Source organism: Pieris rapae, chromosome 9 (genome assembly GCF_905147795.1).
Source record: "Pieris rapae chromosome 9, ilPieRapa1.1, whole genome shotgun sequence".
NCBI lineage: Eukaryota > Metazoa > Arthropoda > Insecta > Lepidoptera > Pieridae > Pieris > Pieris rapae.
The window spans coordinates 5,910,635-5,929,854 of record NC_059517.1 but is presented as its reverse complement, the minus strand read 5'-3'; the positions used below and the strand labels follow the sequence as shown (position 1 = coordinate 5,929,854).

General features: G+C 31.9%; 1 protein-coding gene across 2 annotated transcripts in view; it reads right to left on the bottom strand.

Moving 5' to 3' along the window:
- Positions 1-19,220, bottom strand: part of LOC110996284 (kinesin-like protein CG14535) — a 194,721-nt gene that overhangs the window by 38,677 nt on the left and 136,824 nt on the right. For both annotated transcript variants that reach the window (XM_045629420.1, XM_022263880.2), the window contains exon 3: positions 5,869-6,031. In XM_045629420.1, coding sequence (XP_045485376.1) covers positions 5,869-6,031 — 163 coding nt within the window. The remainder of the gene's footprint in view (positions 1-5,868; positions 6,032-19,220) is intronic.

The window sequence follows — 19,220 nt, the reverse complement described above, 5'->3', positions numbered from 1 at the left end:
TTTATTCACCTTTTTGGCGCAAACAAAGTTGAATGGTTTTTCAAAAGTGCACAACCATTTGCAATTCTATCAGATACGTTTATGATATTGACAGGGCTTTTGTAACCAAAACGTAAGCCGTAAAAAATTACCGCAACGAATTTGCAATTCTTGATAAGCCCGTAGTTGCACGGCGCTGACAAAAACATAGCGTGGCCGAGATAAGAGGATTTCACAAACGAATCCGTTTGTTGACATAGTTATGTAGGATTTGTTTCGACTCAAATGTTTTTAGAATATAAGATATTGTACTCGTAGAAAACCAGAAGTAAACAAAACAGTTGTATTTGTGATCAACATTAGGTATGAGAGATACTCTTCTTTAATAAAATCTCAGAGGCAGATCTCTGCCTTTTAATAAATTTAAGAAATGTATTAAAGAAAAGCTGTGTATAAAGTTAGCGATTATCTAGTTGATAAAAGGGCTGGGCAGGCTACTTCTAATTAATTTGCTATATTTGTTTTAAAATAAGCATTGAATTATTATACCTAGTTTTTAACGCCGGCTTTTTCTCTCGGCCTACACCCGTCTTCTTTGCCGATGAGTAGGGGTGCCTACATGCTCAATTTAATGACGTGGAATATGTGATACCTTGATGATCTTATGTTTCAAAATAAACGTATTTTATTTTTAAGCAAGTGTCGTAAGCGAGCCTTTTTATCCATTAGTATTTCGGCATTTGAACACAATTTTCCTACGTTTGTCAGTTAAGCTTTATTTTTATTTTTAGAATGTCAGCTCAGGGTGTACACGTTTACATATATCTTTTGAAGGATTGCAACGCCTTTACTGAAGCATTAATCAGAAGTAGAGTAGTAGAAATGTTCGCATAAGCCACGCTTAACATCGACTCAATAACGACAAAGATCAAACCAAGCCTTCACCTATGAACCCAGACAAATTAACGGTGAACTGACTACATTCCCAAAATGTCATGGAAACTAGTCGAAATTCCTGCTATGAGTGTAAATTCCCAAGGCACAAGACATAAATTGCACAGAATATGTGTAACATTAACCGAAGCCTGGGCGTACGTTGGGATTTGTAGTCGCTCGTTAGCTTGTCTTATAGTTGCGGTCAGGTCACATCGGTTAACCAACCACTGCTTATCAACACGCTATATGAATGAGTAATCAACTTATTGGCACATAAGGTATGGTTTAATATAGCCCCGTGGTACAAATTGTAGCGTTTGATATTAGATAAACTGTTTCCAGCTAAGGGTGGTACACATTGTTTTATTTGTTTAAATAAAAACAAAAAGTGAGAAGTATAGACGACGACTATCACTTTGACTTACGATAGTATTTAGTGTGTTCAGGGCTGGGTGAGATTTAGAAATGAGATTATCGTTCATACGTTCATATTCGTTCGAAGACAGACTTGAAATTAGACTACAAATATATTATTATAGCCTCTTTATTTCCATAATGAATAATATATATTAAAAAAGTATATCATATAATTAATAATTACATAATATGTGCATATAATATATCTATTTTATCTAACATAAAAATTAATTTTAATCATAAATCATTATGGACCTCTTTACTGGTAAATGCCTCCTCCATTTTACTCCACATCTGTCTGTCCTTTGTTTGGGTGATCCAGTTTTCACCAACTTTTTTTATATATAGTGGTGGAGATCGGCGATATGAGTGTGACCAAGCTGTGAATATGGCTGCCACCAATCATGTTATTAAAAAAAACGATACAAATTGATGTAAGGTTAAATAAAAATTTAAAACACTTCAAAATTTATTATTTATTTTCTATTATTATAATTTTAAGGTTAAAAAACGATTTATTAAACTATTACATTTGAAATTCTCCTTACATTTCTACGCTTTGACAATGACGATGCTTTTCAATACGATTTAACCAGGCCTTCGACCGTTTACAATAACGTCTTCAGAGACGTTACATTCATATATAAGCCAATCAGAGATTGATTTGAAATATTGATGCACTAGTATATTGATTTGAAAGCCTACAAATCTAATAACGGAGCAAGTAAGGATAACCAATAATGTTAGTTATTATTATCAATAAATTCATAAATTTCAATAAAAATGCTACTAAGCCGAAGATGAGTAGTAGGTTAGCTTTGTTTCTAAGCTTGTAAAATGTTCATAAAAATAAAATCTATACAAATACTTTTCTTAATACATTTCAAATTAAATTAACAATAGACTATTGCTTGTCTTATGTTTCAACGAACCATACTAACTTACCAGGAATCCATCCTGGTAAGCTCGAATATGTTTTATTTTCAAATTTCACAAGATTTGAGTTACCCCTGTGTCTTTCAAAATGACATTACACCATTTGCTTTGTACATTGGCTTTGACAGCAATGACAGGATTACATTATTATTCTAGTTCCAATCTTATTAATAGTTCCAATATTCAGTCCACGCTGGCAAAGATGTTTGAATTTACGATGAAGTTCGTCGCTAATCGCATTACCGAAGCTTCGATCGAATTTCTAATGTCTTTCGTGAATAGAATGATATTTGTTTCGCTTCAGAATTACAAGAAAATATATTGTAATCGGTTCCGAATCAATGTAAAATAAGTATACATTATAGAAATAATGTAAAATATATATTTAAGATAAAATCCGTTTAACGTTTCATAATTTTTTGGATCCATTTAAAACTGGTTGAACAATGTTATCCTTGTAGAATTGTCTTTTATTAACATAGCTTTTACACATTTTAAGAAAACACTTTATCTAGCGGAATTTCAATGGAGAAGACGGCCTAAAATTATCAAACACAATTCAATTATATCCAAATTTAAATCTTCATACAAACAATCCGTGAAAATGGAAGACACCGTGAGCAATTTCTGCAGAAACCCTTCATCTTTTAGACGATACCAACTCCGGGGAAATAAATACAGATAGTACAACTTTATCTACTGTTGTGATACTTTTTTGACATTCAACACCTTTTGTCTTCCGTCACTGTGACCACGCACGCTGTAAAGCACGCGAAACGTCGGATAAATTTAAAATTATGTTAAATAATTATAAGATTACAATAATACATAGCTTTAATCAGGTAAAAAAGAAAACATTTCAAATGTTATACTTAATTTTGTCACTGTGGTTTACATAATATTCATTGCCACATAGTTAAATAGGCAGAGACGGGGGTATTATATAAACGCAAGTAATGCCTCGTCATTGATGCAATTTGTGACCTGTTGCATGCAAAATCTAATGTCATCGAAGAAGCATCAGAGCGTGATATCAGATTTCCGCGCTAATGAACAAACCCATACTTTGAACTTTTATTAATCCCATCCGAGATTTTAATGATCTGGAAAATTATCCTTATATAGACTAGGATTATAGAACACATCTTATTAGGTAATACCATTATTAGAAAATGTAATGATTTTAAGATATGGTGAAGAGAGTCGGAAAGACTTCGAGCGAGGTCAAATGTGAAGATCAAGACCGAACGCCCTCTGCCCTATCCAGATAACCAAGAAAATGCGAAAGTATTTTCTTTTTAACCTTAGCATCGTTACTGAATTCAATTAATGTTAGCATTGAAAAGATGACCTTACGACGCTATGTACAATATTTTTTTTATAGAAAAAGGGGTCAAACTGGCAGGAGGCTCACCTGATGTTAAGTCATACCGCCGCCCATGGGCACTCTCGATGCTAGAGTGCTCGCGAGTGCGTTGCCGGCCTTTTAAGAATATATATACATATAATATAATCCAAATCCAAATGTTTCTTACACTGCAATTACTTGCTCTATGCAGACGATTTAAAGTTATACAGAAAGGTAGTTACACTTTCTGACGTGAAACTTATCCAGGAGGATCTCGATAGGCTTGATGACTACTGCCAAATAAACAAATTATTCTTGAAATATAGTAAGTGTCAGCATATCGTGTTTACAAGAAAAACACATAACACAATCACCGCCAACTTCACCCTTGGATACCATGCCCTCGAACGTGTGCGGTCTGTAAGGGATCTTGGTGTCCTTTTTGACTCCAAATTAACCCTAGATAAGCACATAGGCTTAATTATTAATAAAGCCTACCGCATGTTAGGTTTCATAACACGAGTCACCAGACCCTTCAAAGACAAAACCACATACATCCACCTTTATAAGACGCTCGTGCAATTCCAGTTGGAGTACGCCTGTCCCATCTGGAATCCGCATTACGCTATATATGTCGCACAACTGGAGGCTGTACAAAAGAAATTTTTACGCATTTTAAATTATCGGATGAATAGTGGTAGGGCTAATTACAAGGAACTTTTAAAAAAATATAAATTACCTTCTCTGAGTACTAGGCGTAATCTAATAGATTGTGTCACAGTGAGAAAAATATGCGTAAATGAAATAAGTTGTTCAGATCTTCTTGAACTCATACCATTTAATGTTCCTGCCAGGTCTCTACGCTTACGTAGAACTTTTAATTTTCAGACTCCCAGAACCAACATTGGGTTCCGCGAGCCTCTTCACAGGATGTGTTCTTCTCTAGATTCAATCAAAAACATTGACCCTTTTTCGCACTCCACTACTGCTTTGTTTAAGAATAAAATAAAGCAGCTCATAATGTCTTAACTCTCTACTATTATTATGTGTGTTGTTGTCATGTGTTATTTTTATGGTTGTATAAGTGTAACCTGTTGTGGATGCATCCAATGTGTTTGTATTGTGTTTTATTTTTGACTTTGTTTTTATTATAAGGATGTATCTGTCTGGTTTCCCAATAAATAAATAAATAAATAAATAAATAGATCTTATTCTGTAAGATAGATAGACTGCTTGAAGAAATATAAGTTAAGTTTGTCTTTCAATCATCACAACTCTAAAGAACCGCTTCAGTTCGAAATTCAAAATACCTTGTAATAAAAGATATACATCTCGGTGCTCATTAGGGTAGATCATCAGTTGTCTCATTACGGGAACCAATTAGTGAGCCCAGGATAACGGGCTCTGTAAATTATAGCCCGTGATGCTGATACACGGATGATAGCAAGTAAGCAGTTTGAGATACTTTTATATTAATAGCACCTGCGGTATATAAAATGGCAGTTTAAATATGGAACGCAATTTTAAATTTGGAATTCTGCGGCAACAATTAACATGGTGGACAGGTGTATGATTATATCGATGTCCACCTGACTTTTATGTATATTTAATGTTTATGAAACGTACAAATTTGGAAATATAGTTATTTTACTCTACTAGACTTGTATTACTTTTAGAGCACTTACAGTGACAGTTACTATGTAAAGTTAACAATATAGTGTGACAATGTTCGTGTTTCTCAAATGTTAAAATTAGTTCGATTCAATATTTATACAGAAGTAAGTATTGATATTTCTTTGAAAGGAAGCTTCGCAACGTTCTTTAATCATCGACCGGGTACGTCTCGGCGACACGTACGAATTGCGAAGTTTGTTTTCAGCGAACTCTTGTCGCTACGAACTTGTAAAAGTAAATAGACTTTATAATTTAAGTAAAGTCTGGCCCTATTGAGGGGCTAGTTTTATTCGGATATTAGTGTAAAATAACAATTTAATGTAGATGGTATATTGAATATCATTTGAATCATTTCAAATGTCATTAATTAAATTATTTAGATATAAAGTTTCAGTCACTTTTTAAGAATACAATAACTTAACAAGTGGCTTACTGACCAGTGATTTTAATGTGGCTATTTAAAAAAGGAATTATATGTGATTGTATGTATAAAATATTGTTTGAAATACGTGTAGACATGTCTTTAGAAGAAAATTAATATAAAAAAATACCTTTTTTTTTTAATATAAAAAAAATACCTTGCCGACACCAGTTGGTTCCTTGACTCCCAGACGGCGTAAGAGTGTTGGTGGGGGGTGAGGAGGTGTTCTGTGTAGGGCTCCACTGAAGCCTGATGCTTGTGGTTCTTCCTCCCGACGTCGCCTTTCTCTGTGAGGAGAACCGCCGCTGCATTTTGTTGATCTGTGGACAAGGAGTATTTATTTTAAAAAAAACATGGAAATTATATAATAGTTGTCTGTTGTATTGAATAATTTTTAAGATGTAAAGATGTTACTTAGATGTATTTAATATTTATTTCCTTTTGTAAATGTTCGAACCTCGTTGTATATATTATATATTTCATATTTGATTATATCTAGTATAATTAATTTTTGGTACATAATTTACCTTAACTGTTAACTTACTAATTACGAAATAAATAAATAGTAATGCAGAGTTATTATTTAATTGTAACGAAATTTGGTAACAAATGCTGTCTATTCACAACAGTTGATCCTAAAAACTAATCTAGGTGCCGAAAAAGAAGTATCTGAATATATTAATTTCCATGCGGTAATAAAATTGCTTGATCTTCGATAATAATGAAAATCTACTATATGAACAGATTTTTATCGTTATAAGTAAAATAACAGTAAAATAATCGCTCAAATTTTAGGGTGTTTTCAGTCTATTTACATCTTTTATGTCTACGGTCGCTGTACATAAGTATAATTATGTTTTTATTCGTAAATTTTGGTAGGAACAAACCCGTATTAAAATATTTTATTTATACTTCTTAAGTGCAAGTATCGTATCAATTCAAATCGATTAAAAAGAGTAGCGGAGAGTTTATTGCCAGTTCTTCTCTTCCGTTCTACACCCTTGATTTGAGAACTGGCAGTAAATGTAAAATTAGATTCATTTAATATATATTTTTTTTTCGACGTACATAAGTGTGTATTATGTTACCTATATGAATAAATGAATTTGACTATGACAATTTGCGGGTAGAAACAAAAATCCGTTTTAAAATATCATTGAAGTCATTGTCAATGAATGATGTCGAAATCGTTGAGGTATTCGAGGGTATAATAAATGAAAAGTACGTGATGTCCCGAATGACCTTTTTACATTTTTCAAAACGCGTCAATACATAGGGGAGCGAGATGGATGGTGTTTACGTGACGACTGATGCTTCTACTACGAATAAATTGAAAATTCTTTGAATTCCTATAATCATAAGTATATAATTCACTATTTGAAGGAAGTCTTCACGTTTCTGTGTTTCTGGGAACAAGTTTTTTTTTAAATGTGATGTGTGTGAAAATAAATTTATTCCTTTATTTAATCAAAATGAAATATCCTCTTGAACTGCTTTATATTTTTATGAAATATTAATGTCTAATCACTGATTAAGTATAGTGCCGCATTATATTACTATGGCCTGTCCAGGGTAGTAAGGCATTCTAACGATAATAAAATAATAAAATAATTTTTTAAGCGTTTCAATTATTTTTGAGTTTATTTTTGTTACAAAAATACATATAGGTATAATTCCTGTAAAACATCCGTAGCCATAGCCATCCGTGATAAATCAAAGAAAAAAATTCTCTAAGACACTACACTAAGACTAACTAACCACTAATAAAATATAAAATAAAACCAAGATAATAAGAATATTATGATCTAATTAAATAGTAATTCCTCGACATGGGCCGTCCTCTTTCTGTTTTTCTTTTAACGCTTGCCCTGCCGTCCGAAGCCGCCGATTTATACTTTTTACGTATTTATATTGTTTATGTAAATGCTATGTGTTGTTAAATTGTCTTTTTTTAAACTTTTCATATTCCTATCAATAGTTAATAATCACGACTCGCTGGATGTGTTTGACCTAAATGTGTTTGATTATTAAATATTCCGTGCATTTCAACAATTATAACAGGAATTAAAAGAAAGAAATGCAAAGAATGTACCGAACTATTTAAAATTAAAATTAATAGCGTATTCCAAGCATGGTGTTAGTGAAACTACTTTTTAGAAATCCTAAAAAAACATTTAGCGTGCGAGAATCGCGTGCACCGACCAATAATTTATTTTACGAACTATCAACATTCCAGCGGAAACGTTAGATAATTTTCTATAAACATTGGTCGTTTAGTTTGTGCAATAACTATTATATACTAGCTATAAAAGGTCTTGTACTCCAGAAAAAGATACATTAAAATCTTTTTTCGAATCACTATATTCTGTTAATAGTGTGTCTTTAATTAATTAAAAAAAAATGCTTGTCAATTCTAATAAACGTATGACAATAAAATTTTTAAAAATAAAACAATGACCAATAAATGTCAAAATTAAAGGGCAGGGCGATGACAAATTTCCCACTTCCGCTTTTTGACAGCAATGAGCATGTATTAAATGAAAATGGCGTGTTCTAAATTCATATTTTATTTGAAAACATATTTTAAGCAAAGTTGTGTAAAGTTGCTCGGAGTTGGGACAAAGAGCAGGAAAATTATTTTTGCCTTTGAATCGCGATTTGAACTAGATAAAATGTTGTGATGTGAAGATATAGTGTGTTTTGTTTTTTTTTTACTACTTAAAAGTAAGATATATAGACATTGTTAGCATATTTTTAATTATAAGTAATTTCATCTAAATCACATAGATATTGTCACATAGTTTATTGGTCTTGACCAAGCCAAAACAAACGTTTGACTCGCCAGTCTCAAACTCATGCCGTCTGTACATACGGCTTGCACGTCACCACTAACGCCCTAACCCAGTAACCTATCTCAATCTATTTTTCCATCTGAGATAGACAACTAAATCCAGATATTGATAAAAGTGTGCCAATCTCCTATCTTAAGATTTAAACTTATACCAGTTTTTAAAATGATTAAAAAGCTACTTCATAAGTTTTAAACATTGACATTTATATTTAAATATTATTCGTACGGTTTTATTTATTTTATTTGGTTTATATTGTGAGGTGTTGGTTTAGATTGTCTTCGTAGGGTTTGATTATTGGGATGCAGATCAACTGTCTCGGGTTGATAACCCTCAAGTCGTGTGATGAAACCCCAACAGTTTAATATTCTTCATATGCTCTTAATGAACACTTACTCAGATGGAAGCATAGCACAGCGCGTAAATAATATGCTTATTCTCAAGAATCGATGACGTTTACACAATGTAAGCCACATATGCCTATAAAAATGGTCAAAGAAAAATCTCCGAGAAACCAGCTTATAAAATTAACAAACCCAGTTATCTAAGCTTACATTACAATAAGCTGGAACTTTTACGTTTTAGATTTCTACTGGTCAAAGGGTATTGTCTGAATTGAAAATAGACATGTAGCAATATCAAAAGACGTTCATATTCTATGATGTCATTGATTTTACGGCCCGATGGCTCCCTGGAAAACAATCTAAAGGCCGTCTCCTGACATTTGATAGAATGCTCCTCGTACCATGAATAAGCCAGCTTTTATTATTTTTAGATTTCCTTTCGAAGTAAAGATCGATTCGTGTCTTCGTAGAACATGGGAAATGGTTATCGTTGTGTTTCTTGTTATTATGTGAATATTACACGGATATATTTACATACGTGTGAGTGCATGTCTTAGTGACGTTCGATGAGTAATTCTTGGGTTCAACTCATATGGGTACAATAATTTTTTGGAATCATGTCAATAAGGAACCTGTGAATATCTGCATTCCATTGCACATATTTCCCCCCCTATTTTTATATAGCTTACTTTATTAACCTGAAGCCTTCTTTGAATTCCAGTAACCCTATATATAGGACGCACATCTGTGTCTCTTGTCTCTGGGTCAAAGAGCTATCCGAGAAGCTAATCAACGTTTACCTTCACTAAACAATAAATGTTTTTTCCAGAATTGAACTTTTGTTTCTTCGCCATCAATCTACGGTGTCGGCTTGAAATGTATTATCCGATGAATCTTGATTATTATATTGATAGTAAGATTAGCTTCTAGTCATCAGAATGCAAATATTTTCGTCTGTAGAGCAATGTCTAAAAATCTTACGTGAATATTTTCATGTGAATATTTTGAAAATGGAATATTTTGAATCGCTTCTTTCCGCTCCGAATCCCTTTGGAAATCGGGTCTTTTCCAAAGTCAGTTTTACAATATGCTATAAAATTCTTTTTAATATGCCGGTACATCAACAACTCATAGATACGTTTAATATTTCAAAAGTACAGTCGAGTAAAAAGTTTAATTACATTAACACAAGATACAATCGCGAACACAATTCAACATTAATTTACTGTACAAAAACGTTGAATTAAAACCTAACCCTATCGATGTCGGTCGCGTGAAGGCACAATACTGTATTCCCCAGTGTTTATTTAACATTTTTTTAATTCATTACTTTGTAATGGCGCTAAACAGCATTTAAATGGTTCATTTTGATCCGTGATTTGAATAATGCGACTATTGTGTAATATTTCATGAGGGTTTATCGTGTCGTTTGAATTATTATTGTAATATTAAATTCAGTTTTTGTTACTTCATAAAATGTTAATGTACAAATGTGTTAAAAATAGGACTTGCTTGAAAAGTATTTTAGATCCTGTAAGCATGCTCTGCTGTCTGAGTAGAACGGTACTCCCCTAGCAGTAACTAACAAATATATCCGATATTTAGAAAAATTGGCAGTAGTTTAACGTATTCATGTTTTTCATTCAATACTAGCTTTAGCCACAGCTTTAAAAGAATACACACAGTATACAAATGTCGCCATCTTGTTTCAGCTGTCACGAAAGCGTATAGTGAAGAATACAATTTAATTTCAAGTAAGCGTATTTTATTGGCTTGTTGCCATCTTAAAAAATAGTCTAGTCTAGTGAAGGTAAGTGCGAAGTTTTAAAACTACATTTGAAATGTTTTCAAAGTTTCACACTACATGTAATGTGGAGTTTTTCGTTCAAGCTTGAATATACAAATTTTACATAACAGATTGTCAAAGATTGATAATAAAAAATCGGTTGGTTTACTGACGATAGTTGAACGTGACAACGTTATTAGGAAATGCTGACGGAATGGTTCTATTTTTAAAAAGACATTTCTGTATGGACATAGAAAACGAGGTAAATGGAAATCACAATTGAATTGATCAAGTTACATATATTTGTCCTAGTTTGGTTGCTCGGCCGCCAAGTAGGAGAGAGACAGATGTCGAACGCCGCCGAACGTGGAGGCCTATTGTGCCTCTTTGTCGCTCGTTCTGCGCTCTCGCTTGCACTTCAACATCGAATTATAAGACGTTGTCACGTCAAAAATATGGGTTTTGTCATAAACAGATTATTGTAGATAAATAAAAATACGTTATTTGAGTGAAAGTTCTTCAGTGTAAATTAAGGGGTTTTGAACGGGTTTCAAGAGAAACTCGAACTCAAGACAACTCTATATTGTCCTTCACCAGTCTGCCGCGCCTTAATATGTCCAGTGTTAAAACTAAACTTAATGGATTATTAAAGGTCCCCAATGGATTATTATTGTCTCCCTATATATATATATATATATATATATATTGTTTTATAACGATTTTTGAATACAGATATAGAGTATTGAACTGTAATATATGTCTGTAGATTTGTCCATTTTATAAGCAAAAATAAAAATTTAGTTATGCTTTGTTATACATGTCTACTTATATATTAAGGCCCGTGATATGTTTTTATCTTAAAAGTAGCTTTGCAGACTTTATATTAAAAATGACTCCGCCGTACACTTGGGTACACTCCATCTACTCGGTATGTGATGAATATTTAATGTGAAAAATAACTACACATTCTCGTTATGGCTAATGGTTCCTTGAATAATTTTACACTGAGGTTTCCTTTATGAACGAGATTTTTATAGCTTTAAGGACAGAAACGTTACTACATTTATTAAAATAGATCATATTTGTATGACATGAGATTCAGTTATATACAGAGATGGTAACGTGTTATATACAATAAATTTATCATATTTAAAACGATTAGCTACTTCACCCTCAAGGTAGTAAGAAAAGTAATTAAAACTTAAAGAAAAAAATGTGACTCAACTATGAACATTTTCCAACAATCCCTTTGAAAGGATGACAACCTTCAATATATAGGTGTACATATAAACCCTATAGGATAAGTCTAAAACACACGGGGTATTAATAAAGAGTTGGTACCTTTGTGTATAAAACTCTTCATTAGAGATCATGGCATTGTTGTGTATCAGTTTGTTCCTTTTACTGGCGAAACAGTTTTTTCCTGTCCGTTTTTGTGGTCCCAAGTGAGCGACATTTAGCGATAAAAAAATAATACTTTTCTGTAAAGTGGTGTCACCGAAAACTAAATTGATTTTCATCAATAATAGACAGGCCAGCGACCAATATATTTTGCTAAGATTTCGTTAACATTCATTTCAATAATGTATCAAACAGGCATCAAGAGATTTTTGTTCAAGTTTAGATATATATAGTAATAGTCTAGATAGATATTTCATGTCGGTAGATTTTTGACAGCTTTATATATGTTATACGCGCAGAGAATTTACTGTATCTATATAAAACATGAAAGAAAAATATACGGTTAATATTATATATAAATTATAAAAGTTGATTTCTGTGTTTTTTGTTAAATATAGTCGTTTATTTATAAATAAATAATATTATATTTATAAAATAAAATAAATATAGATTGTTCGGTGCACTTGTCTTGGCTTAGTCTATAAGTAAAGGTTTGTAGTTTTTTAAATAAGTATTCCAATTCCAAGAAATCTTTAAAAATATGATTAAATATAGCATCTTACATATGCTAACGGGCCAAAGAAAGACATTGCTGTGTTATCGTCATTATCTTTATCGGTAGCCATAACTCATGTCCACTAACCTAACTATCTAACTAAAATTTGCTAGAATCTACACTTTCCGTCTGTCTGACAGGCTGTCAAGCCCTAAAAGTATTGGAATTAAAAATGTTAATCGCTTTAACTCAATACTTAGACCAGAATCGAAGCCATGAATGTATCTCCCTAAACTGCGGACGCGTGTATAATGTTTGCATTGTATCCAGATGGAAAAGTTTCGTGAAGGGTGCCGTTTTAAACAACGTTTCGTTTATTTAAAAGAACAGTTTGTACGAAACGTTTACAACCGTTCACTTTCATCTATTAAGTGTTTATTTGTGTCTAAAATACATGGTTCCGCTTCGACGCTGGCTGATATTTTTAAATTATTTAATTGTTATTCAAATAGTAGCTAGTAAATATCTTCTAGATATTATGGTATATAAGTTATAGTTATTAGTAATTATTATCCACGTCCCTTAATCCACGAGCAACAAGTTTAAGAGTTGATTATGCTATGCTATTTATTATCAATAAATTTAAGGTTGAGATAAATATTTAAGTACAGTGTTGTCAGCAGCAGCGTTGTCTATGTGGCTTAAGCATCCAACTTTCAAACCTGAGTCCGTGCATTTGATTCACGGCTGTGTACTGTGTACCAATGAAATTATCTATATAAGTGTACATATTTTAACACTTCCAAGGGACAAACAACGTAAGAAAACCGGCATTTTATAAAACCCAAAAACTTTTGACATGAGACAGAGACACAAGGCTGCTCACCTACTTAATACAAAATTATACGAGAATCTGCGACCCAGACCCGTTAAAGGTGCTTTAGCGCCATTGGATTTTTATTAAGGTAAGACATACCTGCCCGTTTGCCCCCAATTCTATAAAAAAAAAGATTATACTAACTTCATAAATTCTATATACATATTTATTTTCACCTTAATATCTACTAATTTTCTTAACAGTTTTTTGTTAATAATTGATACCGTAAGACGTAAATCTTCAAACCAATTCACGCTTTACTTGACGACTTTATAAAACGAAGTGACTCCATCTCAAGAGGCTTGTAGGCCATAAAGAAGAGTTTTCGCCTATTCACGGCTTCGGTGAAATAACGTTCCTTTTATATGGCGCAGATTAGCGACACATGTAGAGATTTACACCTTTAAGTACGTTATGGAAAGTGAGTCATATTTTATAGGATTTTGGAGTATCAATTTTATTTTTATTTATAGTTTAATTTTACACTAACCACTAACCTGTGCCTTACTTATAAAATAGTATAACTTTATTATAATTATTTTTATACCCTAAAAAATATTGTAAGTGTAAATTTTTATAATTCAAATTCATATAATCATTACAAAAAAAATATGTACATTCACCCCGTTCTTATTTTGAATAATGAATAATTATCTTTAATACACCTTTACAGTAATACAAGTATAAAAATTTATATACGTTTAAGTAAGGAACATTCATACAACCATGGAAAAAAGTGTGACAAAAACATAAGGCACCTGAAAACATATTATTATTAAATTATAAACTTATTACTTCCACAAAGGCGTAGCACCCCAAACGATATGGAGCCGTCATGAGAAATATATGACGTTACAGGAAACGAATACAAATACGAAATAAAAATAAATGTAAGAGATTCCGGGGGAAATGAGGAAAACCATACGGGAAAGTGGGGAGCGCGAGGCTCTGTAAGATTTTAAATTCAGAATCTTAAATACGGTAATATTTTACGGAAAAAGCTTTAGGATATCGTTCGATGTGTCGATATATCATATGTGATAAAATTCCACCGTATACCTGGAAAGTCTATATAATTAGTTTAATTATATAGACTTTAATCTACGTACCTTCTTCTTAATAAGGAGAGAAACTTGATAAATAAAATCGAGGTTCATACGAATTTGAGAAGTAAGCTAACATTTTAAAACTAAAACTAATAAAACCTTAATAAATATAATTTCTTAGTCTTTTTCATATCTTTTATCTTTTTCAGTTTATATAAAAAAACTGATATAGGCTATATCACTGTTACCAACAACAATATCAAGGTTTATACCCTTTTTTAATATTTGTCTTAGTAATTATTAGGACAACGTTATGAGTACATCTAAATAAAAGGTACAGTAGTAGCTAATACGACTGTAATAACGATAAATGCTATAGTAAGAACAAATTTAATGTAGTTAACAGCTTCGGAATTAACATTGTGTTCATGTTCATTCAATAATTATGTCGCTCAGGAACTATACGTATTGTCTAAGTGCACTATTTGATTTCACTACTCGATTGCCATAAATACTCGTATCTGTTGTTGGGCACATGAAGGGCAAATATTTAAGAATTTCTTAAATATGTAAAGAGTAAGAATCTTTGTTACTAAACATAAAATTATTCTAAAGAATGAACAAATGCTATTTGTATTCGGTATTTATCTCATGTTGCGGACAATTATTGTTATTTACTTAACGCATACTTACAAACAAATTTTATAAAGAAGTGAGCACAACAAACAGCCCACTAGTTTGTGTGAACCCTGATGAGAATTCTAAAATCTATAAAAAAAATTAAAATAGGAATTCAAGTAAGAATGTAAAACCTATTAAAGTCCAAAGAAAAGCTATTTCCATGCAATACGAGTCAAGTTTTATTTCTATGTAAATTTACATAATGATATTTTTGTCGCGCAACTTGTGGCGAGATTTACTGCTGAATCTCAGAGGACAGGGAGAATACTTGTATAAATCATGGGCCCACGGCGACGGGATCAAATCGCTGATAAAACAAACGGCTTTGCCTATTCAGTTTTTTCTTATATCCAACTGTGTACGATACTGTATACCGGAAAATATGGTACGGGTATTTTTGTTTAAGATAATTGTCGTGTATTGTAATAAAATAATGTCCAGTGTTCACCTAGTGGTTTCAGCCTATGACTGTCACCACTGTGGTTGTACGTTCGAACCAATGGACTTTCTACGTGCGCAATTTTTACACTCACTCGTTACATGCATGAGAAAATCGTAAGAGAACCGACATGTCGTAGGAGCACAGAAGGTTGATCAGGCTTACCCACTAGAAAAAAATTCACGATCACGAAACAAAAATCTGAGGACGTATAAAGGTTGTAAAAAGAAGAACTTTTCATCGAACCATCTTTTTTATAATTTTGACAATATTATCTCAAATTCAAACTCAAATATCCGTAAAGGTAAATTAAGCCACTGAAGTTGTTATAGTAAACAGTTATAATATTGTGTAAATAAAATTAATTTCAAATGGGTACAATGCCATAAATTGTTAATCCTGACTATTATCCATGCTAAGAATAAGTTATTTATGCTTGAAATTTTGCCAGATGATCTTCTGATAAAACTATCCACTAATTTTGGAAAATCCATAGTTACCTCTTAATCAATGTAAGGTGGTACAGAAATTTATATTTTCAAAGTAATTCAGCATTAATGACTATCATTTGTGAGTCAACTGGCCACCTACAATGCTAATTATTTAAATTAAATTTAAGTAATAAATAAGTTAAACCAAATAATTTACTTATACACTAGCCACAGTCAATCTATGTACTTATAGGTTTACAGCACTTAATAATTGTGAAAGCAAACGGAAATATTGACAAAAATATCATATGCAAAATTGAATACAAATATTTTCATCGAAGCGACAAATTGCAAGTCCGAGTTGCATACGCCGCATGTGCATAATAAAATGAACTCATATTTGAATCCGTGAAAAGGGGTTTTTATAACGCTCTGATTAAAAAGGGACTGGGGAAGCTCGGAGATAGCTTTTTGAAATTTCGCTGGAAGCTTTAAATGCTGTAGTTTGGATACTTAATGGATGTTTTTATGGTATAGAGCTTTTGAATCAAGATTTTTATGCGTTGTTTGAAAAATGTGATTCGATATTTAATAATTTAGAATTGGTAAAAACAGTTTTATTTCAGAATAATATACGTGTACCAAATTCAAAATAATTAAAAAGTTGAAAAAGAAAAAGTATTTATGAAACAGACAGACTAGTATTTATTTTAAAAATATAGGACGCTTGCTAGCTTGTTTGTTTGCTCTTTTGTTGACGATCTCTAAGTCAAATGTTTTGTAAATAGCTTAAAATGCATTAGGGTATTTACTGATTTAAAACCGTTGCATTATTGAAAAAGTTCACAGATATTACCTAGCTTATTTGTTAAATAAATAAGAAGTAAATCCAATTCCCGGTAAAATTGCAAACTAAACACAGGCCTAATTTTTTCTTATCTAAAGCTACGGAGACAGATTTGCGATTCCCTTCGTCACGCTCGATTTGTCGCCATAATCTCACTGTTTAATCAGGATTAGCAAGGCTAGACGAAACCCTATAATTTACGGTTGAATGAAACTTCTCCAAGTGAAAAACAGTACAAGGAGAGAATTACATCGAAAACCGAAACGATTTAATATTTCTCACAATAGTCCTTATTTAAGTTTCTTCTTTAAGAAAATTCGCTCAAATGCAACTGTGTATAATAAGCCTTTATTTACAGTACCTATTAAATTATTTAAAAATTAAATTATATGAAACTGGGCCATAACTGTATTGCGATTCTGTATAGGCCACCCCTACCGCTTGCCATGCCTCCTTTGTTTTGTGTGTTCCTCGACCAGGTGACTTTTGCAATTTTTCGATGGTTAAAGGTATAAGCATTTTAATTAAGATAATTCAATATATTAAAGTGTAAATCCGATAGTGGAATCTAATAGATTCTAATCGGTCCACACGAGGTTTGATTGTAATATCCGTTTTTAAATAATTAATCATATGTTCATAGTACTATATATTTCTATTAAGAAACAAATAACATTCATTAGAATGTTATTTATTTATTTTATTGTAAACTTATAATTATTTAACATAATTTTCAATTTATCCGACGTTTCGCGTGCTTTACAGAGTGCGTGGTCACGGTGACAGAAAACAAAAGGTGTTGAATGTCAAAAAAGTATCACAGCTGTAGAAAAATTTCGTATTTATTTCCCCGGAGTTGGTATCGACTAAAAGATGAAGGGTTTCTGCAGAAATTGCTCACGGTGTCCTCCATTTTCGCGGATTGTTTGTATTGCGTTTTTAATTTGGATATTATTGGATGTATTGATATTGTTTGATAGTTTGATAGAAGACGGCCTTAAACTCATATGTTAAATCAATTACTTTATGATAGACCTGTAATAGTAAAACCACAAATGTAATGTTTAATTAAAACAATCATTCGTATTTATAGTATCGTCTATTTATACGAAACATGTATGAAACCTTGTAGGAAAATTATTAAAAGAATCCAGACATCTCTAGTGACGTGTAATACAATTAAAGAGAAGATTGAGTTCCGATGTTCCCCACGCATATATATATATATATATACTCCGAGTATAAACAAGTCGAGTGTTTCATGTAAATACTAGTGTAATGGAAATGCTAATGTACTGTATACTCTCGCAACAGAGCATTATAAATAATTATTTTAATGATGTTAATGACATCAATACAATTTTAATGATTATGCAATATAATTATTATATGATAAGGTTTCAAAATTACATTTCAACTTCACGCGTATTGACGTAATATTAATTAAATATACACAATTGCTTTATATATGCTGTATATAATTGTATTATATTTCTGACAGCTTTGTAAAAAGCCACTGTATGTACATCCTTATATTTCAAGGTACCTTTTAATAACTCTATTCTATTCTAATTTACGTACTGTCATCAGCTAGTAGGTACGACATAAAAGCGTCTTTGACAAACGGCAAAGACAAATTACGAAAGCGAAAAATGTGGAAAACAAAGACGACGCCTAAATATAAACATGCCGGATGTTTTAAAACCTTTTTATTTCGTTGTCCGTGATTAATACTTAGATTATTTTCTCGACGTCTTATTAATACCTGGACATTTTTAATATTTTTTTAAAGACCTACAAATATTTACTTATTTACTGTAACGGTAAGGTAATGTGGCTTTTTTGTCTATTAGCTGTGTTTATTAAATATTTACAATAACTTTCTAAACCACTCCAATATATTATTTTTATTATTCAACTCTTAAATATAAAAAAGTAAATGTAATAAGCAATGAAATGCAGTGTTGCCAGAAACGGAAATTTAGGGCCTGTTTCTCAATGTCCGGATAAGTTCACAATAAGCTATTTATTACTTATTGGTAGGATAAACAGTATTTTTGCGTTTCACGACTGTCAAATAGCGCTACACGTCACGAAACGCGAAGTATCTTATTTGGAACCTATATATTTCGAATAATTTGTGTTGTATAGCTATTTGGTACTTCATCCATATATTGTGAAACACACCCTTAGCATCATATCTATTGTAAATACTTAAAAACCCTTTCGAGTCAAACTATTAGGGCCTGTTTGCTCGGCAGTGACGAGGTATGGAATGCAGTGGTATCCTTCTGTGAGCATGTAATGCTACA